This window comes from Apaloderma vittatum, unplaced genomic scaffold, assembly GCF_000703405.1.
Source record: "Apaloderma vittatum isolate BGI_N311 unplaced genomic scaffold, ASM70340v1 scaffold14448, whole genome shotgun sequence".
Taxonomy (NCBI): Eukaryota; Metazoa; Chordata; class Aves; order Trogoniformes; family Trogonidae; genus Apaloderma; species Apaloderma vittatum.
In genome coordinates, this window is record NW_009730303.1 from 1 (window position 1) to 27,493 (window position 27,493).

At 39.0% G+C, this 27,493-nt stretch overlaps 1 protein-coding gene across 1 annotated transcript in view; it reads right to left on the minus strand.

Moving 5' to 3' along the window:
- Positions 1 to 5,101: 5,101 nt before the first annotated feature.
- Positions 5,102 to 27,493, minus strand: part of LOC104277945 (protein arginine N-methyltransferase 8) — a 38,847-nt gene continuing 16,455 nt past the window's right edge. Inside the window, exons 6-9 of the mRNA XM_009874763.1 lie at positions 23,348 to 23,463; positions 15,329 to 15,479; positions 7,167 to 7,288; positions 5,102 to 5,425 (exon numbers count right to left, since the gene is read on the minus strand). Coding sequence (XP_009873065.1) covers positions 5,342 to 5,425; positions 7,167 to 7,288; positions 15,329 to 15,479; positions 23,348 to 23,463 — 473 coding nt within the window. The 3' untranslated portion in view covers positions 5,102 to 5,341. The remainder of the gene's footprint in view (positions 5,426 to 7,166; positions 7,289 to 15,328; positions 15,480 to 23,347; positions 23,464 to 27,493) is intronic.

A 27,493-nucleotide genomic window follows, 5' to 3' on the forward strand; every position in this document is an offset into this window, starting at 1 on the left:
ATTATTATATATATTTTATATATATATATAATATATATAGTATATGTTTTGCCTAGTATACCAGTGACACTGGGACATGCTTTTGTTAAGTAAACATTTCTTTCTAAATTGTCATTTACACTTTTTTTAAAAAAAATTGCTTGTGATGCATTCTGATCACGGAGAACGTATTACGTCTATCAGTGCGTACAGTACTTGAAGTTACTGATTATGCAACACAGATTGTCCTCTATTACACTGAGTTCAATCTATATAAATTGGGTCATTTAAAAAGTGTCCTGGTTTAAGCTAAACAGAAGCAATTTTTTTCAGTGATTTTACTTTACAGCTAAGTTTCTTCTAAGAGACTGCACTTTCTGAATTTAACAACATGTTTTTGGAGACAATGTCTGCTGCTAGAAGCAATAACACCTGATGTTTATAGCTACTATCATGGACTAGTACGCAGAAGAGCTTTTGCTCGTACTTGATCCTATAGTCAAGGTCACTGCTAAATCTTGTGCATCATGTTGGGGGTACTAGAAGGTAAAAGGCTCAAAAGGAAGCAAAAGGTTGCACCTCAAGGGAGTGACAGGACAGGTGATCAACACAAGTATTCATCATGTTTAAGCGCAAAGCTTGAGGGATCCTGGTGGTTAAGCTCTTGCTCTTCTGTTTCTTCAATGACTGGCATCTGAGGAGGGCTCCATCCATTCTTCTGCCTTTGATCCCAGTTCTGAGTTTCCCAAAACAGCTCCTGTGTCTGGTTCCCCTCTGCTGGTGAGCCTGGGACTTCCCTGGTGCCTGCCTGCTCTGCAGTATCAGTGGTTATTGTTATCAGGGGGCATCGGGAGTTGGTTTTAGTATTGATTTTGTGTATATTTGTATATGTTTCATTATTTCCTTAATCACAGAATCATAGAAAGCTAGGAGTTGGAAGGGACCTTGAAAGATCATCTAGTCCAGTCCCCCCTGCCAGAGCAAGATCACCTACAGTAGGTTGCACAGGAACGCATCCAGATGGGTTTGGAATGTCTCCAGAGAAGGAGACTTCACAACCTCTCTGGGCAGCCTGTTGCAGTGCTCTGTCACCCTCACAGTGAAAAAGTTTTCTCTAGGGATTTTGTTGAACCTCCTATTCCAGTTTGTAGCCATTGCCCCTTCTCCTATCACTGGACATCACAGAAAAGAGCCTGGCTCCGTCCTCCTGACACTCACTCTTTACATATTTATAAACATTTATGAGGTCACCCCTCAGCCTCCTCTTCTCCAAGCTAGAGACCCAGCTCCTTCAGCCTTTCCTCATAAGGGAGATGATCCACTCCCTTCATCATCTTTGTGGTTCTGTGCTGGACTCCCTCAAGCAGTTCCCTGTCCCCCTTGGACGGAGGGTCCCAGAACTGGACACAGATGAGGCTTGACCAGGACAGAGTAGAGGCGGAAAAGAATGTCTCTCAACCTACTAGCTACTCCCCTTCTAATAGGATGCCATTGACCTTCAGGGCCACAAGGGCACATTGCTGGCTCATGAGCATCCTGCTGTCCACTAGAACCCCCAGGTCCCTTTCCCCTGCGCTGCTCTCCAACACATAATAATACATAGTAATACACATAATGATACTGCTGTTGTTTATTAAAGCTGTTTTAGTTTTCTTTTCCAATCTGTAAGTCTCTCTGTCTTATTCCTTTTCCCCTCCCCTTTGTAATTTGAAAGCAACAATAATACTGCGTTGTTTTTTCCCATTGGGGAAGGGAGAGGGGTAGAATGCATCTGTCAGCATTTGATTTATTAACCCTCTTTGTCCTAATCTCAATCCTCTAACCTTTTTAGCTGAATTTTCTCCCTCCATGTCCTTGTGGAGATGGGGGTGTGGGGAGGGGAATGGGTGAGTGACTGAATGGTTCTTTGTTGTCCAACAGTTGGCTCAAACCAAGATGATTCTTGTAAGAAATTATTTATTAAAACATTCTTCAAACTAGCTCTGTTGTCTATATTCTGGATCATTTCAACCTCTGTTAGAAGTCTAAGACAGTGTAAAAAACTTACTAATTCTGCACATAGGAAGATCCCCAAAACAAGCCCTGCAAAAACCAAACCAAACCAAAACTGTGAAACTTTAATAATGTCTGGAAAGTGCTGAGACTAAAAACCATGTGAGAATGGAGTCATACTATACTGTTCTGCAGAGAACCTTGAGAACACACAGTGGTGCTCTTAACACTAGGTATTACCTCCCTAATTCTACAAGCACTGCAAATGTGAATTGCACACTATGCCTTTTAAAGGCATGCTCAATATCTAACTTTTTTGGATACTCCTTCGTGTTTCAAGTGACAATCTCAGAGAAAACTGTTAATACTTTTGCTTTAAGATTATAGTCAAGGTAGAAGCAATCTGCTTTCTCTTTTCTGTGGTTCTGTATTTGTAATTCTGAAGGGACAGCCTTTTGTGTAAATACTGTATTTCAGCTTCTTTCTCATGCTCTGCCATCAGCTCATGATGTTGTTTTCCTGTCAGTGTGAAGAAAAAAAAGCCTTAAACATATGTTTGTTTCAGATGTCAATGGTCATTTTGCCAACCCCTGCTCAGGAAGGATGAAAAGCTCACATGGAACAGAAGGGCAAAACTCACCTGATCTTGATTCTTCAGTACGAATACAGACTGTGAAAGTGGGGCCCCATAATCCTTCTGGCTTTTTGGGTTTTAAGCAAGAGATGTGAGAAAAATTACCATAGGGATAACTCGTTTGTGGTGGCCAAGTGTTTGTAACGATGTCACTTTTTGATCCTTTGATGCTGGCTCTTCCTATCATTGTGAAACAGCATTCACCAAGTGTTGGACTGTTCATCCACTAACAGGGAACGTGAGCTGGAGTTAGACTGTTGTGAGACAGCTAAGTTTTACCCTCTTGATGATGTATTGTATTTTGTATTTTTTTATTGATGATGATGCTGTATTTTGTATTTTAACGCAAAGCATTGAGTAACAGTGGCTTGCGTTCAACCCTGCAGTCCATGATAAATCTTCTTATTCAAGCCTTAAGAAGATTAGACTCAGACTCTGTGGTAGTTACCCATAGTTGTTGGATTGTGGAGGAACGCCTATCAGTCTATTGCACTTGGCCTACAAGCCCTTTGCATATCTGTTTAACTAATGCTGACATAACAGACCCTACGTATGCTGAATTCATTGGTGTTTTCAAAACCTTAGTGGTAGGTAACACCTATAATGGTCTTGGAAGATGAAATCTTCTGTGATTTGAAGATACTCAGCACCGCAGTAGGCACTCTCATTTCTTTATGTGATTGAGAGATGTAATACGCTTTTGATGTGCTAAGTCAGTTAGTTTCTCAGGGCTAAATGCCCCTGTTCCTGATTTATCTTTTCCTTTTTTAAACATGGTGGGGTGCTTATTTAGTTTTCTCTTTAATTATTATTTTAATATTAAAGATATTAAAGATTCATGCAGTGGGCAAGAGGAGTGGATGGTTTGAAGTGCCTGTCAAAGTGGAAGACAAACAAAGCAAGATTCTTTTCTCTTTCAGTTACAGTCAGCTCAGTGATTACTGGCAAAGGAGAAGATGAAAGCATTGAGCATCTTTATGCTAATACAGGAGGCTGATAAAAGGCTGGTAGAATTCTTTAACTTAACGGCCTCAAGAAACAGAAGTGTTAGTAGAAAGGGACTTCTAGAGGTTGTTCTGGTCCAAGCTTTTACTTGAAAGAGTAGCTGATCTAGCTATGAATTGATCCCTTGAAAATGACAGAAAAAATGACAGGCAAAATCCTTGTTTGTCTTCACTCCAAGAAAATAAGAGTGCTTTAAAACAACAGTGATGAATAACAGTGCAAACAGTATCTTTTACTGCTGAATTACAGTTTAATTTCATTCTACATAGATACAATGTGATATAATCCCTAGATCATAATAAAATAGAGGCACTGTACAGTTTTTGTGAAGGAAAACCCAATAGAAATAGCTTTTTAAAAAGTGAAAAGTTGACAGATACTGGGAAAATGCATCTTCAAGTATGCTCTGTTTGCAAGTGATTAAAAAGATTTTTAGCATAAAAACTAGTTAAACTCATCCAATACATGATAGAATATAATTTAGTGCCTAATGCCAGACACACTGAAAAATGGGTAGATAGGACTAATGATGCAGTTTTATATGAACTACATGTAATCAAATGGTCAACATTCTCATAGTAATAAGACTTGATACATATGTATGAAGAATTATAAGCAGTTAATTTTTACTGTAAGCAGGAGATATTTTAAGAAAAACAAGGAATGTAAGGGGATAAGGAAGCTACAAACATCTTCATAATATCAGTAGCGATAGACATTTTTTTAAAGACATTAGTTTGTTCCTGCAAATCACTGCACTCTTGAGAATAGTATTTGCAAATTAAAAATTATCTAAAATGAGACCAAAAGGAAACAGTAATTCCTATTTTTTTTAAAAAATATTTTGTATTAGGAATCTTGCAAAGAACTGAAATATGGCATGGCCAAGAAACATGAATAACCCACCATTTCAAAGACTTTGCATTCATCACATTTAAATACTAGATGTCTCGTTTCAAAAGGTCTCATGCAAAATCCAGCTATAAAAACTCACCACAGAATATTTTCAAGGATAAAAAGCTAATTTTTTTTAAAGCTCTGACAGACATCCATTTGTGAAGGTGAATTTTAAAACTAATGGTCCACATTTCCCAGAGGACATTTAAAAAGATAGCTGTTGAACTTTCTGTAAATGCCCAGCTCTTATCTACACTTTGCATGGAGTATTTACCAAAGTTGTAACGTTGGACAGATAATGGAACAATACTGTCCATCGCTGCCTAGAGGAGTGCCAGAGGTAACATCATTATAACTGCATAATAATTACAAAACAATTTCCTACTATGAAATGATATTTTTTTCATGTACTATGTATATATATATTCATCTATATTGAATATGGGTCCAATAATACTATCATAGTAATGTGTTGTAGTGGTCTTTTTTATTGAGAAAACTGCCCTAGTTATCTGTAACATGCAAAGCTTGGAAGAACCAGAAATTCACAGTAAGTTGTACAATTTGTATATGCATCTTCTGCCATCCTAAAGTTAACCAGGACACTCAAGACTGTTGCTTATTTTTCCTATGTTTGACAAAAGCTACAGTTCTATATACTGTACATTCACAGTGGAGTCCCAGCCTGCTGCACAATCTGCAAGAAGGATCAGGTTACCACTTTCTGTCACAGTAAACATTCTAGTATTTGATATAATTATCTTGTGAACAGCTTGAAGTCCAGCAGTTCAGGACTTGATAAAATTCTCCTTTTCATCTCTGAATGGTTTCTTGCTAGCGCATTTTGTAGTCATTAGATACCGACATTTCACATAGCTGTCCTTTAAAATCCAGATCTACTGTGAAATCCAGGTCACGCTGTAAAAAGATTTAAATGTAACATATAAGTAAGACCATAAGTTTAGTGTATGAATTCAGTTATCATTTCTCAGGTTGAATAGACCTACAGATTCAAGAGATATCTACTGTGTTTTCTAACTTCTTTTGTTTTTAAATGTTGCTAATACTGAAAAAGCAGGTTATAGGATGTACAATAGCATTCACCATGCAATCTGTATCTGGGGTGTATTTGGGTATTCTTCTTCATGCTAATTTGTCTTCTGGTTGCAACTAGGAAGCTTCTGAAATGCTGTGCTATCATATGCATTCTGTAATATTTTTTTAAGGATACCCTATCAAGATGCTCTTAATCTAGAATAAAGGGCTTTCACAGTAGGAGTTATTCCAGACTAGATTTAACAATCTTCCCATTTCAGAGAAGACCTCAGTCATTCTTTGACTTATAATGATGTGTGTTTTTGAAAGATGCACTATATATCCTTACAAAATGAAGCTGTCTCTCTACAAGCTTCTGAAAGCCTTCATGTTTCAGAAGAACAAAACACTAACAAATCCTCTTGAATTAAGATATCTCTGTTGTATGACAATGATCAAGAACACAATTTTAGCATCCAAATCTGCATTCAGGTGCTTGCTGCTCTGCAAACAAATGTGAAGTATTTATTTCATTTTCCCCCCAGAAGAATATTGATAATTTCAACCTAAAAGAAAATGTTGCATTCCCCCAAGGACAACATAAAGGTGGGAAACAGACTATTTTCCTCTACTTTTACAGCAAACGGTAGCTTCAGAAGTGAATGTGTTTGTTTTAATGTCAATTTTATTTTGTTTTTACTCTTTCCTTGTACCAACAGTTCTATGAAAACCATGTCCAATCTGTATTTGGTACAAAAAAGGGAAAATAATGCAAAAAAGTAAGAAAATGAAATGGCAAGACTTACTGCAGTCGACAAACATAATATTTCAACAATTACAACTGTACAGACAGATTATAACAAGGTTATTTAATGGCTGTGTGTTGTAATAGAAAATGAAGAAATTCTGCTCAAGTTTTTTGGCAAAAAATGGTGCCATTGTTTCTCCCAAAGCCATACTTCTCACATTTTGCTTTTCTATACAGGCATAGGTTGTTCATCAGACCATGTCTCATAGTCTCCTGACAAGTTAAAAGAAGCATGGAGTAGCTGACATACTTGGCGAGGGATTCAGCCCACAGCAGAGAAATTGAGGAAGTTTTCACCAGTCATGATAAATAAAATATCTGTATTTTCTGTGGAAAGCCACAATTTTTGAACAACCATATCACTTGATTGGTGATTCAAGTACATTTGATTAGTGAGTTCATACAGTCGGCTGAAATCTGTTCATTTCCTAAAGGAGAGTTCTTGGGCCCTGAATGGGAAATCTGGCTATAGACGTGGAACTTTTGATCATCTTGTGTTGGCAGAAGTTATCTTACCACTGATTTTAATGACAGTACGAAGAGACCCTTGTCTACTTGTGTCACAAAGATAAGCGAGGCTGATTGCAGAGGGCACCTAACTTGATGCACTTGAATCATTTCTTCCTTCCCATGTTAGCTTGTCTGCAGGCTGTGTTCTATAACATTAGCATTGCATTAGCACTGCTGCCACCAGCTAATAAACATGAATTTGGAGCCTTTATCATGTTTATTGCTTTTCTTATATCAGTTTTAAATATCACTGATTATACTTTGTGAACAACAGAACTGGAATTAGCATCAGTGACGCTGACTCACCACATTTTTTGCGTTTGGTTTCATGGATATAGTCCCATAGATTTCTTCTCCTCGTCTCACAGTTAAATAGTCCTCTAAGTAGAAGACAGTTTGCTTCCAGTGGGTGTAGGGAGCATCGGGTGCTAAAAAAAATTATATATATATATACATATGAATATTATTTATAGAAATTTCATCTTTGTCTTACAAATCAAATTAAGACTTGGGAACAATTGAAATAAAGCCTTTCTCTTCATATAATGTTTTAACTTGCATACTGTATTAGCACACATGCTTTACAGCAACACAATTCTACTGACTGTCAGTGGGTTGTCTTCTGATTTTTACTGGAATATGTCAGATGTGACTCATACCTAGCAAAGATTCCCACAAAAGTGTTTACTGGGCATGACAGGCACCTTTTTGATTCTTTCTTTTCAACCCACACACATTCAAATCGGGGAAATCTTTAGCACTAAGTGCTTTGAAAGTCTAAATTAGTTTAGAAAACAATTACAAAAAATCATGAAAGAAAGGTTCATTGAAAACTATAATCACAATGACACAGATGAAATCTTTGACTCACGATCCTGGAACGGCAATTTTATAGTTTTCAGGAGGATACAGCTGGGGAAAGACCTGTGTTTGGACTTTTTAAAGGCATATGCTATGGGCAATTTGCCAGTCTAAATTAATTACTAGTCTTGCTTAGCAGAATCACTTTGATGATATTCTGCTATTTCAAGTTTTTCTTTTATGTATTTGTCTTATTTCTGATTTAATTTCAAATCTTTGAGCAGTGCCTAATGAACTTGCATTGGTTACTTCTTGTTTCTAGCATTCTTGCTTTTAAGAGCATCTAGGAACCTAAGAATAGCTGCACAAGTTCACAGACTTCCTGACCTGGCCAAAAAAAAAAAAGCCTCTGATAAATATATTTTAATTCCATTTGTTTCCACAGTCACTTTTTGATGCAGACATGTACCTGTTATATTGAATCATATTTACTGAAAGAATGATATAATTTCATTTCACCATCAACGTTTAAAAAAAAAATTTGTCTTTAAAAATTGTTTGTGACTGGGAAATTATTCAGGTTTTTTTTAAAAAAAACCTGTAGAGACAGAAATTTTTAACAGTTCTTTTTTTTCCAAAATTCTAGAATCAGAAGGCTGATATAAACAAACTTTTGTCAGAAACTGTGTTGGCAAACTGATATCTTCCAAAGGAAAATTATTTTACCAAATAATTTCTGTGTTTAGACAGTTTTAATAACTACTACTCCTTGCTGTCAAATGAAGTGATCTTCTTGCAGGAGTTCAGATCCAGAATCAGTTTTCCATTTGGACATGCCTCTGTTAAATTTCTAACTGAAAACACATTAGGTCAAAACTAAACTGAACTTATATTTTACATCATAACTACTATCTTGCACACACTCATGTACATGTACACATGTCCTCATGCAGAGCTATCTTCCTTAGAAAAGCCTGACATGTTTGGAAACTTCTGCTTCATAAACAGGGAAGGGTGTGTCTGTGGAATATAGGCACAGGTCTTCAAGTCTACTCCAAATCACACACTTATTTTCTTCATAATTTAAAAAAAGAAAAGACATATATAGGAAGTGGCACTTCCTCATGCCCTGCAAACTTAGATATTTTACTGAATTGCCAACAGTTTTGCCAACAGACAATAGCTGAGAATCCAGGACAGTCTTCAAGATAGTGTGTCTATTTCTTCAGTTACAGAAGAACAAATGACCTTTTTAAGGAGTAACTTGTTCTGCACTTATCTTATCATGATGTGCTGAATAGATACAGAAAATCACTTTCCTCAATTCTCTGTCTACACTCATGCTAATATAGGTCAGGATGATTGGCCAGATTTGCTGTGAAGGCATACTTCTGACTCATGTTCAGTTTGTTGCTCACAAGAAGCCAAAAGTCTTTTCCAACAAATCTGATTTCTATCCAGTTGACCAAAGCAACAGCATGGAGTGGTTTGGTCCCAGCTGCAGGACTTTGCATTTGGCTTTGCTGAAATTTATAAGGTTCTCATCAGCCCATTTTGAACCTGTGTAGGTCTGTCTAAATAGCAAGCCTTTCTCTCCAGCCCATGCTCCTCTCAATTTGGGATCATCAACAAATTTCCTGAGAGTGCACTCTGCCCATCATCTAGGTCATTAATAAAGATGTGGAACAATGTTGACCTCACTGTTGGTCATCTGTGGAATGCTACTAATAACTGGCCTCTGGTTTGACTTTACTGACACATTTTGAACCATTTTTTTACCCATGTTATTGTTCACTTATGCAGTATGTATCTTACCAATATAGCTGTAAGAATGCTACACAAAGATGTATAAAAGGCCTTGCTAAAGTTAAGATATACAACAGCCACTGACCTCTCATCAACACAGCTAGCTTCTAGAAGGCAATCAAGTTTGCCACTTATAATTGGCTTTGGTAAATTCATGTTAGCTGTTCTCAATCACCTTCTTGTCCTTTATATGGCTGGAAATAGTTTCCAGGTGGATTTGTGTCATTACTTTCCTGGGAACTGGGATGAGGTTGACTGTACTGTAGTTCCATGGATCCTGCTTACTACACATCTTGAAGATCAGTGTGATAACTGCCTTTGGCTAATCATCAAGAAGCTTCCCTCATCACCGTGATCTTTAAAAGATGTTAGAATGTAGCCTTACAATGACATTGACTAAGATGCCTACTGTCTGGTCCTATGGTTTTGTTTAAGGTTCTGTAGTCCTGATGCATGCCTTGAGGGACGACTCATATACTGTCAGTTTCATGGTATAAAAACCTTGTTCCTGAATGGCTGCAAGGCATATCTTCCATTATTTTAGATAATGTGAAAAACAAATAATCTATCCCCATGAATAATACTTGTCTTATGTGTAGAGAGGCACCACATGGGACCCAGAGGAAATCTTGGACTGAGTACTTTGCAAAGGACTCACAACCAATTGGTCTCCCCAGGCTTCAGAGTGGTCTCTAGATCTGTTATAATTGGTCATATGGCTGTAGCTGCATTTGAGTCAAAGAAGGCCAGAGTGAACTTCGGTTTTAGAAGAAAGTCTTGTCAAAAACACATAAACAACTTGAGCATAGACTTGAAAATGTTAAGAATTTGACTTTGCTTGGACATCTGGCTAGTAGTTCTCCCTCATTTGCATATAATGATATCCAACTTTTTTTTATTTCATGGGCCATACAGCCTGATGGAGAAGTTAATAACTGAAGTAAGATGTTCAGAGAATTGACAGTAAAGCAAAGAAAATAATTCAATAGGAGAAATCCAACGTTTGCCAAGTGACTGGAGACCAAAGTTGGAGACATAGGAAGCCTCTCCAAGCAAGCCTCAAAGAGGCTGAGCCACTAGCAGCTAGTTGGAGAAAGAATCAAAAAGGGCAAGTCATCACAGCTGAAAGGATCCTAGAATGGAAGCGCGTGACTAAGCATTCAGAACCTCTGAAGTAACAGCACAGGGGAGCTGCAGATAATTTAGAGAAGCCACATTTTCAGGCAGTGCTGTTGAACACCGTTCTTGATAGAGGTTCAAAAATACTAGAGATTGTGACTCCTTTCCCCTCTTTTTGTGACTGGGAGGCATAAAATACCTTACACACAAATTTGCAAGTTGAAATGGGTCTGCAAAAAGGTCAAATAGTGAAAAACACTATGCCAAACTTGATAGCTACCCTAGGCTTTTGTCCAAATGTAGACTCTTCTCCTTAATACTATTTTACCTCTCTTCTTCTCCAAGTTCTTGCTTCCTGTGTGCTAAGGGAAGCTAAGCTCACCTGTAGCGGTCTTGCAGAACAGTTTCTGTCTAGGTGCCCGAGTGAATGCTCTTTATTTCATACACCCAAAAGGCAAGTCAAGGAAGTCTTCATCCCAGCCACTTTTTGTTATACTGATACTGGAGCAAGTCCGTGTATACTCTGCAGAAAAGCAACTCCTTGCAATAGTATAACGGGTCCTTTTCCTTGCCACTTTAGATGCCTATTCACCTATTCATCATCTAGTCCAACCCACCAGCTACAGTAGGATTGCCTAGAGCACATCACAGGATTCCATCCAGATGGGTTTTTTGACTCTTCAAAGATGGAGACTATAAGTATATAATGGAAGACTGGTGAGGAGGACTGTAGGTATGTTCAAGTGACTTGCCCTTGAGCTGTCGGAAAACACATACTAGTTGGAAAACACAATCTAGTAAGATTACTGCTTGGCCTTGTGTGCTCAACAAGCAGCATGGCTGCGCTTAGATAAGAGAGGCCTGGGATAGATGCAGAGGCATGTCTCACATTCCTACCCTGCAAAGCTATCCTTTGATTCCTGGGAACTCCGGCAAAGCAGCAAGTAAAACATAACAAAGCAGTGGGATAAATACCATACGCTTTCTAACAAGAAGACATCTCCTTATGCCTGTGCTGCTGCTTGTCAAGCTGCTCATGTGACTGCTGCCTGTGTGCATTACCTGGGTGCTGCTGCTGGTGAGACCAAATCTGGAATACTATGTCCAATTCTGGCCTCCCCAGTTCAAGAAAGGCAGAGAACTATTGGAGAGAGTGTCATCGAGGGCAACAAAGGTAATTGGGGGGCTGGAGCATCTTTCTTATGAGGAAAGTTTGAGACAGGTGAGACTATTTAGCCTGGAGAAGAGAAGGCTGAGAGATGACCTTCTCAATGTCTATAAATATCTGAAGGGTGGGCACAGGGTGGATGGAGCCAGGCTTTGTGAGATGCAAAGGTGATTTCACTAGAAGGATGAATATTCAAGCAGAGCGGTGTTCTGAGCTGCAATGGAAGCACTGTTCTAGTGACAAACACCCTCACAGTAAAGAAGTTCTTTCTCATATTTAAGTGAAACTTCCTGTGTTCCAGCTTGTGCCCATTGCCTCTTGTTCTGTCATTGGACACTACTAATAAGAGTCTGGCTCCATCCACCCTGTGCCTACCCTTTAGATATTTATAGACATTGAGAAGGTCACCTCTCAGCCTTCTCTTCTCCAGGCTAAATAGTCTCACCTGTCTCAACCTTTCCTCATAAGAAAGATGCTCCAGCCCCCCAATTACCTTTGTTGCCCTCGATGACACTCTCTCCAGTAGTTCTCTGCCTTTCTTGAACTGGGGAGGCCAGAATTGGACATAGTATTCCAGATTTGGTCTCACCAGGGCAGAACAGAGGGGGAAGGATGACCTCCGTCAACCTACTGGCCACACCCTTCTTAATGCAGCCCAGGATACCATTGGCTTTCTTGGTAACAAGGACATATTGCTGGCTCATAGTTAACTTACTGTCTACTAGGACTCCAAGATCTTTTTCCTTAGGGTTACTTTCTAGCACATCTACCCCTAACCTATACTGGTGCAGGCCCAAGACCCTACTTTTGCCTTTGTTGAAGCTCAACATTGTTGAAGCTATTTTTTTATAGAAAACTGGAGGTTTTACTTTCAGAAAAGACCAATGGGCTGCCTCCTACTGAAACAGCCTGCTGTGGAAAAAAAACACTACTAAAACCTCAAGTGTTTTTCACCTTAGATCATAGAATGGTTTGAATCGGAAGGGACCGTGAAGATCATCTTGTTCCAATCCCTCTGCCACTGCAGTCCCTCACAGATTGTTCATGTCTCCCTTGCTACAGATTGTTTCCCAGTACATACTGATGACTATCATGAATGCGGGAAATACTATAGTGTAAAACCGTCATAGAATGATCAGTGAAACTCGGTTACTGAAATACATAATATGAGATACCAAATAACATCATCCATATGGTTATATTTCTAGAATCAAATATAAATACTTGAACATAGTACTTTGAGTTTTTGTTATCCAGTCATAAAGAAGTTAAATGTTACATTGAATTAGTTCTGAAACTTTGTAAACTGATTGCATGTACTGAAGAAAGACAAATACTTATACAATGTCAAGAAGTAGGATGATTATCCTTGTTACTATCAACTATGATTAGTAAAGGAACTTGTAATCAAGAACTGGCCATTCCTGAAGAGGCAACATCCTAGAATATGTATATTGTATGTATACACAGTTATCATGTTTAAATTTTCACCAACAACCTGGATGAGGTGATAGACTGTACCCTCAGAAAGTTCACTGGTGATACAAAACTGGTGCGGGGGGAAGTGGGAGTGGAGGCGGTGATGGCTGACACACCAGAAGGCTCTGCTACTACCCAACAACATCTAGACAGGATAGAGAGGTGAGTGAAGGTGAACCTTCTGAAGTTCAGTAAGAACAAGTGTAGAGTCCTGCATCTGGGGACGAATAACACCAGGCACCAGGACAGACTAGGGTTCATCCTACTGGAAAGCAGACCCATGGAGAAAGACCTTGGAATCCTAGTGAAGAGGAAGTTGTCCATGGGACAGCAGTGTGCCCTTGTGGCCAAGAGGGCCAATGGGATCCTGGGGTGCATTAAGAAAAGTGTGTCCAGCAGGACTAGGGAAGTTCTCTTCCCCCTCTACTCTGCCTGGTGAGACCACACCTGGAATACTGTGTCCAACTTCGGGCTCCCCAGTTCAAGAGAGACAGGGACCTACTGGAGAGAGTCCAACGGAGAGCTAGAGAGATGGTTAAGGGACTTGAACTTCTCTTCTATGAAGAAAGACTTAGAGAATTGGGTCTGTTTAGTCTTGTGAAGAGAAGGCTGAGAGGGGATCTTATTAATGTGTATAAATATCTGAGGGGTGGGTGTCAAGAGGAAGGGGGCAGTCTCTTTTCAGGGATGCCCAGTAATAGGACAATGAAGAATGTGTATAAGCTAGAACATAGGAAGTTCCACCTCAACATGAGGAGAAACTTCATTACTGTGAGGGTGACAGAACACTGTCACAGGTTACCCAGAGAAGTCGTGGAGTCTCCTTCTCTGGAGACTTTGAAAACTCACCTGGATGCGTTGCTGTGTGACTGCCCCAGGGGATCCTGCTCTGGCAGAGGAGTTGAACTAGATGATCTCTAGAGGTCCCTTCCAACCCCTGACATTCTGTGATTCTATGATTCTATGGGTCTATGATTCTGTGATTCTATGTATTTCTGAACTGTCAGCTACAGAGATGATTAGTCCTATCCTTAGGTGAACTGTCCTGATTATAATACTAAAAATCACACCCACTGTGCAGGAGACCTTAGACCAAGTAGAGACTCTTACTCTCAGAATATGTATAGTGGCATTATGACTGTGTAGCAAAATGCAGATTACTAACTAATTAGATACTAGTGGGATGTCTTAGAAGTCTGTTATTGATAGAATTGTGTTTAAAAATCATCCTGTAAAGTACTGAGGTGTGTTTCTTTGATCCCAGTACCCAAACTTGTGCAACTTTGTAATAAAAACACTGTCTTGTCTCAGTTTGTGAGATTGGTTTACTGAGCACCAGGCTCAGTAACTGTTTTGAGACAACACTTTGAACCATGTAAAGGATTGAGAACTCCTGTCAATGGAGAAAAAACAGATTTCTAATGATATAATTCATTTCTATCACATCCCATTTACACCTGTCTGAGTTGTGTAATGGTGCTAACTGCAACCAGCACCAACTAAAATTTGTTGTTCTTGTCGTTAAAGCAGTCATGAGGTTTTTATGTTTCTTGCAACACTGGCTGGTTTATTTACTCTGATAAATGATGCCTTACAGGAATGGTGTTATTCCTTTGAAAATCTGCTCCCAAGGTAAATTAAAGTTTCCCATTTGGTTTTATTAGATATGATTAACATAGACAATATATGTGTGGTTATATCTTGCAGAAAAAAATGATGGTTTTCAATTAAACTCTAAGACAAGCAACAGTTTTTGTTGAGGTTTGATTTGGGGAAAACTGGGATGCAGATATGCTCTGTCTCATATGAGAAATTTGTCACACAATGTAGATATGGTGTGATGGGTGTAAACTCCTGGGTCATAATGCCTGCTGATCTCTAAGATTGGTAGCTGTTACAAAATCCTGAGTCAGTTTTTGCAGAATTCCTACAAGCAGTTGTTTGTTCCTCATCTTGCTCACCTTCCTTAAAGAGACAATAATTTTTATCACTGAAATTCAAATCTAGTGGTATAGTAAACCTTCCTGTATCATCTGACTAGTAGCACTGATAAACTGACAGCAAAAGAAATTAAATTAAAAGAAATACAAATTACCTGTAGAAAAACCCATCTTCTTGTGGCATTTTGTAAATTCAATATTAAAATAGGTGACCAAGGCATGAATGTAATCATTACGCTGAACTTGGAGGCAGAATGCAGAAGTAAATGCCAGTTCTTCAGTCTTCACTGTATAAATATCTACTTCCTGTTTTGAGGAGAAAGAAAAAGACTTTCACAAGCAGATGTCTGTAGCTCTAAGGTATGTATTAACTGATGTACTTAAGTGTTTTATTTAATGATCAACAACAAAAACAAGTGGCAGCCCTTTAACACTGTGAGAAATCAATGTTACATTTGAATATATCAAATAATCAGAAAATAATCCAGTTATCTGACTAAGTTGACAGAGCATGAAAAGGGAGTCCACTCACAGAAAAGTGTGTGTCCTTGGGAATGGTAGGGAGGGGCTGCCGGAGCTGGAGGAAATCAGGGTAAAAATGTGCTTTGACAAATATAGGCACAATGGATGTTGAAATGGAGATACAGGTCCTGGTTCTAAGACCTTTTGTCATCAAGGACTGTCAGCATGAGGAAAGATGGCAGAGTTGGATTTTTAAGAAAAATAAACTCCTGATTAGTTTGAGCATCTCTGGAAGGGAATGTGCTTTGACTGTGTCAAGCAGTCAAAACATTTGAAGCAACGTAAGGGCCTGATTTTAACTGATAATGCTTTCAAGACCTGTGTCAGTTAACTAATTCAAAAGAGTAAGCACTGGGATCTTACTCTTGAACTAGAAAGAAGCAAATCATATAAATTGTACTACGGCTTGATTACAGTATTTGGGGGCAATGATGTAGTCTCCAAGATTTGCTTATTTCCATCAATATTTAAATCTCACTGTTCAAGGCCTAAATGGAGTTTTTTAGATGGATCCCATTTTCCCAGCTACATATTACTTTTATCTGGGTGTCATGGGTTTGAGTCTGGTGAGGTTTTTGGAAGCGGAGGGAGAGCTGAGGGAGATGACTCTTGAGGAACTTCAAGACCCTACCCCAACCCTCAGGTACGAATCGGACTGTCTCCGGCCAGGGCCAGGTCAACCAGTGCCTCTGCGATCAGGCTATTTAAAAGGCAACCCTATTGTTCCTCTTTCTATTTTGGTTTCCTTTTGTCTTGAGCTGTCCTGTCTTTATGTAGGGGAGTTTTTCTGTTGAAGGAGGGGGATGTGAGATGAAAACAAAGGAACATGGTCCATGAAAGCAAGAAGGGGAGGAGGGTGTTGGACTAGAACCTTTCTCTGGAGCCCAGTAGTGGTTGAGATGGCAGGAAGATGACTGGCTGCCAGTTGAGGTAATTGACAGTGGCGAGGATGTCCAGGATGCAGCGACACATGAAGAGCCCCATTCAAGAGGGAAGAGAGACCAAGTATCAGCAGGGGATGTGCCTGAAGTAAACTGTGGCCCCAACTGGGATGGACTCACGAGGAGGAAGAGGATTGCCTCCTGTGAAGAGGACACCATGCAATGTGAAGGGGAGACTGTGAGGAGCCCTCATTCTCAAGGAGGAGCTGCCATGGATGATAAGTAATGACAAGTTGGACTACACCCTCTATTCCCCTCTATTGCACCAATGGGGGGGAGAAGGTAGCTGGGAAAACAGGAGGGGTGGGGGTAGAGAATGTATTTAAAATCAGGTTGTACTTATTTATGTATTCCTCTGACCATCTTACTCCATAAATGGTGGTGGTAAATTAAATTTATGTTTTTCTCCCCAAGTCTATTCTGTTTTCTCACCCTTCAAGTGGTAGATCATTACCCTCCCTGTCCATTAATCTCAATCCTTGAGCCTCTTTGTTGAATTTTCTCCCTCCACACTCCTGTGGAGACCTGGGTGGGAGGAGGAGTGAGCAAGCAATCGTGTGGTTCTTTGTTGTCAGCCCTGGCAGTAGGCTGGAACCACAACACTGGGATGTTTCCAAAACTTTTCATCATGTTAGGGAAGAAACTAAGTCTGAAATGATGTTAATTGTATCCTAATGTTATAGAAGATGTTTTCTATCAGTGCACTTTCTGATACTCTCCTAAAGTGCATCTGGCTTCGGTGTCCTTACTGCCCTTGTTAGGGCATATCTGTCAAACCCCCAGAATACTTTTCTTTCAATTATTCAGAAGGACGAAACATGTCACATATACAGAGACGTAGAAGCTTTGTAGGCAGAAATCTGGATGTGCTCTACTCTAACAATATAAACCAGGAATCCTGTCACTGACCTCACCGACATTACGTCAGACTCACACTGCAAAAATGGAGAGTAGAGTGTCGGGGCTCTTTTACTCTCTTCTAGGGTACAACAGAGGGCTCTTTCAGCAGTTGTATTCTAATCTAAGAGAAGTCTGCAAAACCAGACATGAAAAGATGCAGCCATATTTGAGCTACTGAAGTCTTTGCATAGATCTCATATAAAGTATTTCTGAGACTTACTTAGAAAATTTACGGTGGCATGATTTAAGCAAGCTATAATTTTGGCCTGTCTGATTAACAGTAGTGTTGAAGAATAACTTCACCATATTGGAAATTATTCCACTATATTGCAATGGCACCCTGAGTCACTAGTGATTGTAAGTGACCCAGGCTTTTAAGTGGTCATTTAAGACTGAGATAGCCTTAAAATGTCGTGCATTCTTTTTTCTTAAAAAGAAGATTAAAAGCATACTAGGAATAAGAATTTCTTAAGTCATCTGGCAGAATTCCATAGCAGCCTGCAAAACTTGCTTTGACAAGCTAGACCGGACCTGTGGGTGATAGCTGCAGAGTTCTGTAATTTTTGGTGGCTTTTTTAGTGGTATCACTGCGGGGAAATTGTGAATTAAATCCAATATGTGTCACATAAAAGGGATTTATCTCCCTCTCTCGGAGCAGTGTTGGCACTGCAGGATAAAGTGAAATCAAAGTTAGTAGGAGATATTTTTATTAGGGAAGTTAGTGGAAATTTTAAACAGATATGCTGGATAAAATAGTGGTCACTTCTGTAGTGATATTTTAAGGATAACGTGGGGTTTTTTTACTATGCTTTGCGTATGAGACAAAGATGGGTGTATTTTTGAATGAATATACTTTTGAAACTGGCTTGATACTGTTTTAGTGATGACTTTGAATTGTACTCTGGCTACTATATATTCTTATATTAAATGTCACCACTCATTGAATGGTAGTTACAGCTAACAGCACACGGGACAAATGCTACCTTTGCATAAATGAAGTGTAAAAGTCATGATTTAGCATATTTCATTCAGATTTCAAAAAACCAAAATGTGCAGAGTTAGTCAGAATTTTATCAAAATACAGCTCCTAATTATACAAAAAAATAAAATGTGTAAAGCTGAGCAACAATAAAAGTGTCAGAATTATCAGCTAAATAAAGAGGTCCAGATCGTGGTTGACACTGCATGAAAGACCATGAGACATCCCATGTTACATGTCCCTGCTTCAGAGACAGAGGTCCAGTTTTTACATTCACTGCATAAAGAACGTTTTTTGGGCTTTCCTGTGGCACAAGTTGCTTTAGAACCAAGCAAATTATTATAGAAGATCATTTAGAATCACAGGGATCATGACAGTGAGATTGAGATGTGGTGTTGTAAGCTGCTGTGTATTTCTTGTTTGAATGGTAAAACTTTAGCTGAAGGCAACTTAACTAATGAGAGAAACAGTTCTCAATCAGGTTTGCTGATGAGGAAAATGCGGCCTTCCTTCCTGACCTATTTCCTCATGTGAATTGTAATTAACGTTGTTCTAAATTGCCAACATAACTCTTTTCTGATCCCCCCCCACGCAGTCAGCTTACTCAGCTACAATTGTGTGAGCATGGGATAAGTTAAAGATTCAAATCTCAGCGAATACCTGGTTTTGTTCATTTGTTTCCTTTTTAGTTTTGAGTCAGCTTTTTCCCCCTTCCTGTCTCCCACTGAAGCTGTCTTAGTTTGGACAAAGAGGAAAGTGTTCAATATAGGATGTGATGGTGGTGGACCTAGCGTTGCTAGGTTAATAGTTGGACTTGATGATCTTAAAGGCCTTTTCATTTTAACAATTCTATGATTATATGATGGTGAAGGCAGCGCTAATCATAGCAGGTAAAGAAGCTGGAGGACAAGTACCATTAGTACAAGCAGTGCTTCCAGCTTCAGGAAAAGTATTGATCTGAAGTCTAAGTACAGTTTATTGCTAGGGAAAGGAGAAAGAGACAAAGCAGTAGTGCCAGCTTCAGGAAAAGGATTGCTTTTAAGGCTAAGTACAATTGCTAGAGAAAAGAGAAAGGGACAAACCCTCTTTTCTGACAAGCATGGAGAAAAACTACCTATAATTTCACCTATATGCAGCTCTGAGGGGAGCACTGAATGCAAGATTCAACCCCCAAAACACATTCACTTTTCCAAAAGAATATTTTTTTTTTTAAAGACTGCAGAGAACTAAGAGTACTAATGTGAGTAGCTAAGAAACAACATTAAGTTCTGGGTGTTTCAGGAAGTAGTGAAAGGAAGAATCTCTATTAGATGAAATAACAAGGAAGCAAGTTTATCTACTGCTTCTAGATAGACAAGATGTCAGCCTCCTGCCAGTGCTCCTCTTCTGCCATCTTTTCCTTTTTGCACAGAGGAAATGCCTGAAAATTACCATGATGTTATTTGTTTTATGTGATTTTCATTTGTGGTGGAGGAAGGGGATAGGCAGACTTAAATATGAGGATGCTTAAGGAAAAGATTAAGGGGAGAACTTCTGGAAAGGGAAGAGTGACAGCGAAAGTCACTTAGGAAAGGGAAGGGAGATCTTCATGTTGAAGAAAATCGTAGAGAAGAAAAATGAGAACAAAACAAACAGTGTTTGAAGGACGATTAAAGCCTCTTGCTTGAAGAGAAGGTGAAGCTGGGATTAGGGAGTTCACTGAAGTTGCAGTGGACCAAGAGAAAATTCTCATGAGGAATGCCTTGCCCTAGACCTCATGGGTAAAGAATATTATGGGAGAAGAACATTGCACTCATTGCAGCTCAGACAAATGACTCAACTGTGTAGCTGGATCTTTCTAAGCAACAGTACCTTTTTGAATAAAATAGTACTTTTTTGAATAAAATAATGCAGGTCCTTTGAAATAAGGTTTCATGCAGGTAAACCATGATATTTTCAAAACAGGGAAAATTTCTCAAAGAACTGAATATTTGAGTATGTAAGTCAATAGGATTTTTTACTGTTATGCTAAGTTCTCCGATTAAAAAAAAAAAGTTATATAATTATGTTTTATGTGCAAGGAGGGTAGTTTGTGCTTTTGATAGCATTAAACTGTGTAATCTTAAAGTTGTGCATGACCTGCAGAACCTTTAAACTGTTCCTAGAAAGTGTGGGATAACTGGGAGCATAAAAGCAATTTATTTATTTTGTTTGGTTTTTTGTTTGTTCTTTTCTGTGCCTAGATAGGGGATGACAGTCATGAAAGTACAACAACATTTTTTATTACAAACTGTATGTGGCATGATCCTTATTCTTGTTTGGTTTTGTGAGTTTTTGCCACTCATTGCAGGTTTTTCTATATCTACGTGAACAACTGATTTGTTGTTATTGTAGTCTCTGGTGCTGACACCGAATCAAAATTAACATGGAGAAAAAGATGTGGGTAAATCCAAAATTATTTGTATTTCTTTAACATGCAAGATAATCTGAGAATTAAAAACAACTCTTTTACTGAGTTTGAAACAAACTTTTAGATTTTTTCAGGTAATGTTACAGAAAGCAGTAAGCCCTCAGAAGGACACTTGTGCACTTTTCCTGAGGTCAGTTATTGATTGATTTGGTCCTATTACCATCCCTGGCTCATTTGGTTTGGAATTAATAGGACTCCTACTTGCCAGGAAAGTTCTCATGCCCCTGGGATGTATTTAAGAGATCATTCAAAGAGGAATGGCTTCCAGAACAGAGAAGATGCTATATTCACTGCATGCATCACCTGCAGTGCACCTGTGGATAGGGTTCCCTGAAGGGCTCAAGGCCTGGGTTGCATTCAATTCCTGAACAATACAAATGAGAAAGTTTTACTAAAGTCTCCAGCATTCCAGATAAGTGTCATGGTTACATAACATGTAGAATTGATATCTTATTTTGCTGATTTTGTAGAACAATTCAAAACATCTGAATTGGAAATTGAAATATCTGCAGAAGCACAGGGCGCTGACTTGTCTATTAGGAATGCATCTAGTGACTAGTCCATCTATTGACTAACGTACAGGAAATGCAGCCTCACTTGTTAGGCACCCTAAGTTAGCTGGCTTTTTGTTGAATAGACCCCTAGAAATCCCTTTGTAAATATAATATGAATCAGCTGTGCCATCTAGAAATGCTATAATAAAACATTTGAATAATTAAACATTACTGTTCACCTATTCTCAGAAGTTTTCTTAGGCTAATATTATTCTCTTAATTCACAGTATTTTCAGGATTAAAGAAATGCAATTTAAAGAAATAAACCCTATGTAAAAGTAAATTCAATTTCAAAAAAATATAGACCCAGATTTTCCTGCTTGCTTGAACAAAAGCCTCCCTTCTTCCTGCCTTTCATTGACAATTTCCTCTTTCTTTAGTTTGTGAACGTGCAGTTTGTGAGATTAGGGACAGATTCTGGAATGGAGGGTGGTTTCTGCTTGCGTAGTTATTTTGTGCTTTGCTCCCAAGGTGGCATTACATGGTAAAACACCATTCAGTGTATGGACAAAAGATGTCAGGCCATGTAGAATTAGATATAAAACCCAAACAGGAACAATTTGAAAGTTTTGGTCTGTCTTATTAAACCAAATTACTTTCCAAGACTTTCTAAAGAAAGCGTTAGATTTGCACTTCGTGTAAAGGCACGCAGCTTTTATAGCTTTTTATTCCAGTGAAGCCAACCCATTTTGCCACCTGGTCTTTCACTCTCCAGACATAATTTATGCAGTCTAAATAACTGTGTATTTTGTGTGTACTGCAATTTTAAGCTGCTCTCTCTCTCAGGTTGCTTTGTATTACAAATGTCTTGTGTTTCCCCCAGTGCAGATGGACCATGCGTGCATATGTACTCACACAGAGTTTCTACATCTGTTCCTTTTTGCTGCTTTCAGTAAAAGTTCTGCACACTAAAGGTATAGCTTTTTATTTTTGCATATAGGAATATTTTATGCTCTATTTGCTACTGACAAAAAGTGGAAGGGAAAAATCAGAATGAGTTACTGAGCATACTCTTGGATTCACGGACCTGATTACCACTGGTGTTAATGCAGCTGGCCTTATGAGAGTAGTCCCACATGACAAGGATTCATTCACATGGATAGAATTTTAGAGCTTTTTGCTCTAAATGTGTTCCTGAAGGCTATAGTTTCTTAACCTAACCTTGTGAACTGGGAGTAGTGACAATTCTGCTGTCTTAATGTAGAACAAGGTAGAAGCTAACCTCTGGCTGCAGATGTTGGAGTCAAAAGAGCACAGTAACATTCTGGATAAAGCTAAGAATTAGGAAGTCATATAAATAAGTTAGGTTCCAATTCTAAGCTCACGCTCTGGAGTAAATGAAAATTATTTCTTTAGAGCTGACCAATTCATGACCTGATGCTTCAGTCTTTTCTACTGCAAATAAAATTATTTTACCCCTTCTCCTCGGCAGCATTACATCACTAATTTCCAAATTCTATTTACAAGAAGGTAGGGCAATTAAAATTCATATTTAAATACACTACGTCTCTATTTATCCAGTATACGTAATTTATATGAGTCTTAAGTTACAGTTAACACCAGCCAGATGAGCACATTCACAAGGAGCATCTTGTTTTTGGATGTTCCATAAGTGATCAAGGTATCAACGTTCACATGACAGTACTGGGCATGTGCAACATACAACTACCGACCAATTTTAAACTGGTGTGATAGCATTCTATCATGATGGCTTTTGTGGCTAGTTAGAAGCATACAAATATAGTAGTAAAACATAAGCAGCAGGTCTTCAAAGAATCCTACAATTAGGTGTAAACATTCATAATTAGGCATATTTGGAATCACCAAACCTTTATTAAACAGGCATTGGTCACCACTTGCTTTGGATCTACTATGTCCACCAAAGGCTCCTTCATGGCAACATCCCTAATACAGGTCATGTCAAAGCCGTACACATTCTCCCACCCTGTCAATGCAAATGGATGTATCAAAGATTAGCAGTAATAATAAATTTTTTTTTCTCAAAGCATCTTTCATTTGAAAGAATTTCTAACACCCCCTAACTTTCAGCTCTCCTCTTTACCTCTTTGCTCCTTGTCCTTTTGTTTGTGTGATCACTATTTTATAGATAATGTCCTTGTGGCAAAATAACCCCTCAATGTATATCTTTCAACAAGTGTCCCTTGATTTTTTGGTGTCAACAAAGCTGTGTTATATGAGATTTGTTGATGATTTTCATGATTTTAAAGATCTGAGAGTGTTGCCCAAAATCATATAATATGTCAGGTTGAGACTTGGGAATAGGTGCTAAACTTATTCTATCCATTCTTATCTGTTCTGGTTGATATTTGCTTTTTTTTTTTTAATAGATTGTTATTCAGTCAGCAGTTTGCATGCTCTTTTAATATTTAAGTAGTCTTAATTTCAGCAAGTGAATTACTGACAGGAGTAGAACTACAGCTGTGTTTCAATATTTGGGGCATCCGAGTTTTAATCTGCATAGACATCATGATAAAAAAGCAAAATGTTCATCTCCTAAAAGATTTAAAAGCCATGCTGGTCTTCCATATTTGAACTCATAGTTCCAAGAAACGCTTTTTGCTGAGGTTTTTGTTTTGTTTTGTTTTGTTTTTCTTGAACAAAATGAAAACATTAAAACATTGAAACACTAAAAAGCACACTGGATTTGCTTTTGAGATTGCTTAACAAAATGAAAACAAAACCTCCAGAAACATGAAAGCTTAAGTCTTACGAATCATGAGTAAAGTTCCATTCAATGCTCCATTTGAAAGTCTAAACAAAACTTTTTAAAAAATTATTTAAACACAAGTAAAGTAAACTGACAAACAGCAATAGTGAGCATGTTTATTTGTCTTGCTTTTTCAGATCATAGCATTTGAGATATTGCTGTTCCTTGAGGGCTATGATTGAAAATGCAGTATAAGTAAAAAACCTGCATATTTCTAAACTGGAACAAAACTGGACATAAACAGTTCTTTGACACGATATTTCTATATTGGGTGGTGAGTTTTCCAATATTTTAGGTGGGCTAGTGATCAAGATTTTTGTTTCAGATATTATGAGTTTGTGGGACCTTCAGATTGCATTTGTAGAGGTCATATGTTTTTATATGATTACTCAGAAAAGACTAGCCAGGAAAACTTGAAGGTTTTACTAGCAGAGTTGTTGTGGCCTTGATGTACTTGATGTACTTCAGCCTGTATGAGACAGAGACCTAGAAGTTAAAAGATAAAATTATATATTTTACATTATGCAGGAAATAATACTAATAAAGTCTGAGGAATCAGAAGTCAGTTTAGAAACTTCATATTGCACTATTTCTTAATCACTATGGTGGTTCTTGAGTGCCCTTTGAAATGCTCAGTCCTGTATCTCATATGAAGGTAAGATTCTATCTACCTTAGGAGAGGAAAGAGAAAGATGACAAACTGTGATGTAAGGAGACATCATCAAGGATTTATAAACTGAAAAAAGAAGTACGGTGGTGGTGCAGATAGGTGGTGAGATGAAAATAACTGAAAACACAGAGGTATAAGAAATGAGGAGGGACTTCGGTGAAATCAGAAACAAAAGTGCGTTAGAGGAAAACAACATTTTAGAAGAGAAAAAGAGCCTGAAATCTTTTTTTATATGATGGAAAATTAAACAAGTGGAAGACAGATGTGTTGTCTGTGAGAAAAGAAAAAGGCTCAAGGCCTAGAAAGGAAGAGGTTCAAAAGCAAGGTGAAAGAAGGCATAAGAGATTTTATTAGGCCAAAATAGCTATGATTCTTTCACAGATTGGATGCCTCAAACATCCTTTTGGGTGTCTAAATTTGTAAGAAATTTAGCTGCCAAGATCATCGCATAATTGAGCAGAAAAATCTAGGCTGTGCTTGAGAAGTACATATAATTCTCTCTGGCTCTTACACAGACTTCTTGTTACTGCCCCGTTGCATTGGGCTTGTTTTGACCCATTGGCAGTTCTGTATATTGGCATTGAATTTGATTACAGAAACACCACATTTTCTTTTCTGGGAGGAGCCAAGAGGCAAAGAATGAGGAGTTAGGCATTTTCATTTAAAGGTTAAACAAGCCCTCTCATTTTATCCAAGTCTTTGCACATATCCTTGGTTAATCATAAAATCACAGAATGATTTGGGTTGAAAAGGACCTCCAAGATCTATTTCCAACCCCCCTGCCATGGGCAGGGCCACCTCTCACTAGACCGGGTTGCCCAAAATCCCATCAAACCTGGCCTTGAACACTTTCATGGAGGGGATTTCCACAGCTTCTCTGGGAAACCTGTTTCCTCACAGAAAAGAATTTCTTCCCAATATCTAATCTAAATCTAGCCTGTTTCAGTCTGAAACCACTATCCCTTGTCCTGCCATTACACTCCCTGGTAAACAGTTCCTCCTCTTCTTTCCTGTAGGCCTCCTTTAAACACTGGAAGTCTCCTATTAAGTTCTCCCCAGAGCCTTCTCTTCTCCAGGCTGAACAGCCTCAGTTCTCCCAGGCTGTCATCCTACGGGAGGTGCTCCAGCTCATGATCATCTTCATGGCCCTTCTCTGGTTATGCTCCCACAGGTCTATGTTTTTTTTGTGTTTAGGGACCCCAGAGCTGAGATCCTCCCACTACTCCAAGTGGGGTCTCATAAGAGCAGAGGGGGAGAATCACCTCCCTTGACCTGCTGACCACAATTCTTTTGATGCAGCCCAGAATGTGATTGGGTTTCTGAGCTGAAAATGCACATTGGTGGAGAAGAGAAGGCTCCAGGGAGACCTTATAGCAGCCTTCTGGTACCTCAATGGGAACCACAGCAAAGCTGGTGAGGGACTGCTCACAAGGGTGTGTAGTGACAGGCTGAGGGGCAATGTTTAAGATTACAGCAGGGCAGATTTAGCTTAGCTTAGATATTGGAAAAAGGCTCCTTACAATGAGGGTGGTGAAACATTGTAGCAGGTTGCCCAGAGAGATGGTAGAAGCTCTACCCCTAAATGCATTTAAGGTCAGGCATGATGGGACCCTGAGCAAACTGATCTAGTTAAAGATGTCCCTGTTCACTGCAGGGGAGTTGGGCTAGATGACCTTTAAATGTCCCTTCCAGCCCACCATATTCTGTGATTCTGTGATTCTGCGATTCTACGATTCTACAGTTCTATGATTCTATGATTCCTGGCTCATATTCGGTTTTTCATCCATCATCACCCACAAGTCCTTCTCTGCAGGGCAGGTCTCAATCCACTTGTTGACCAGCCTGTATTGGTGCTTGGGATTGCGCTGACTCAAGTGCAGGACCTTGCACTTGGCCTTGCTGAACTTCATGAGACTTGCATGGGCCACTTCTCAAGTCTGTCTAGGTCCCTCTAGATAGCATCCCTTCCCTCCAGCACACTGACTGCACTAAACAGCTTGGTGTCATTGGCAAATTTGCTGAGGGTGCGCTCAGCCCCACTCTCCATGTCACCAAGGAAGATCTTAAATAGCACCGGTCCCAATACCGAACCTTGAGGAACACCACTTGTCTTTTCCTTCTGTGACTTCAGTGGTGTGGCTGGAACATTTTCCCATGGTCTCCAATTGGATGTTGAACCATTGACTGCAATCCTTTGAGTGAGACCATCCAGCCAATTCCTTATCTACCAAGTGGTCCATCCGTCCAGCCCATGTCTCTCCATGACAATGATGTCATGTGGGACGGTGTCAAATGCTTTGCACAAGTCCAAGCAGACAATGTCAGTTGCCCTTCCCTTATCCACCAATGCTGTAGGCCCCTCGTAGAAGGCCACAAATTTATCAGGCACAAATTGGCCTTAGTGAAGCCATGTTGGCTGTTGCCCATCACCTCCCTATTTTCCATGTGACCTAGCATAGTTTCTCAGAGGATCAGCTACAAGATCTGGCCAGGCATAGAAGTGAAACTGACTGGCCTTTAGTTCCTTGGGTGTTCCTTTTTTTCCTTTTTAAAAATGGGGATATGTTTCCCTTTTTT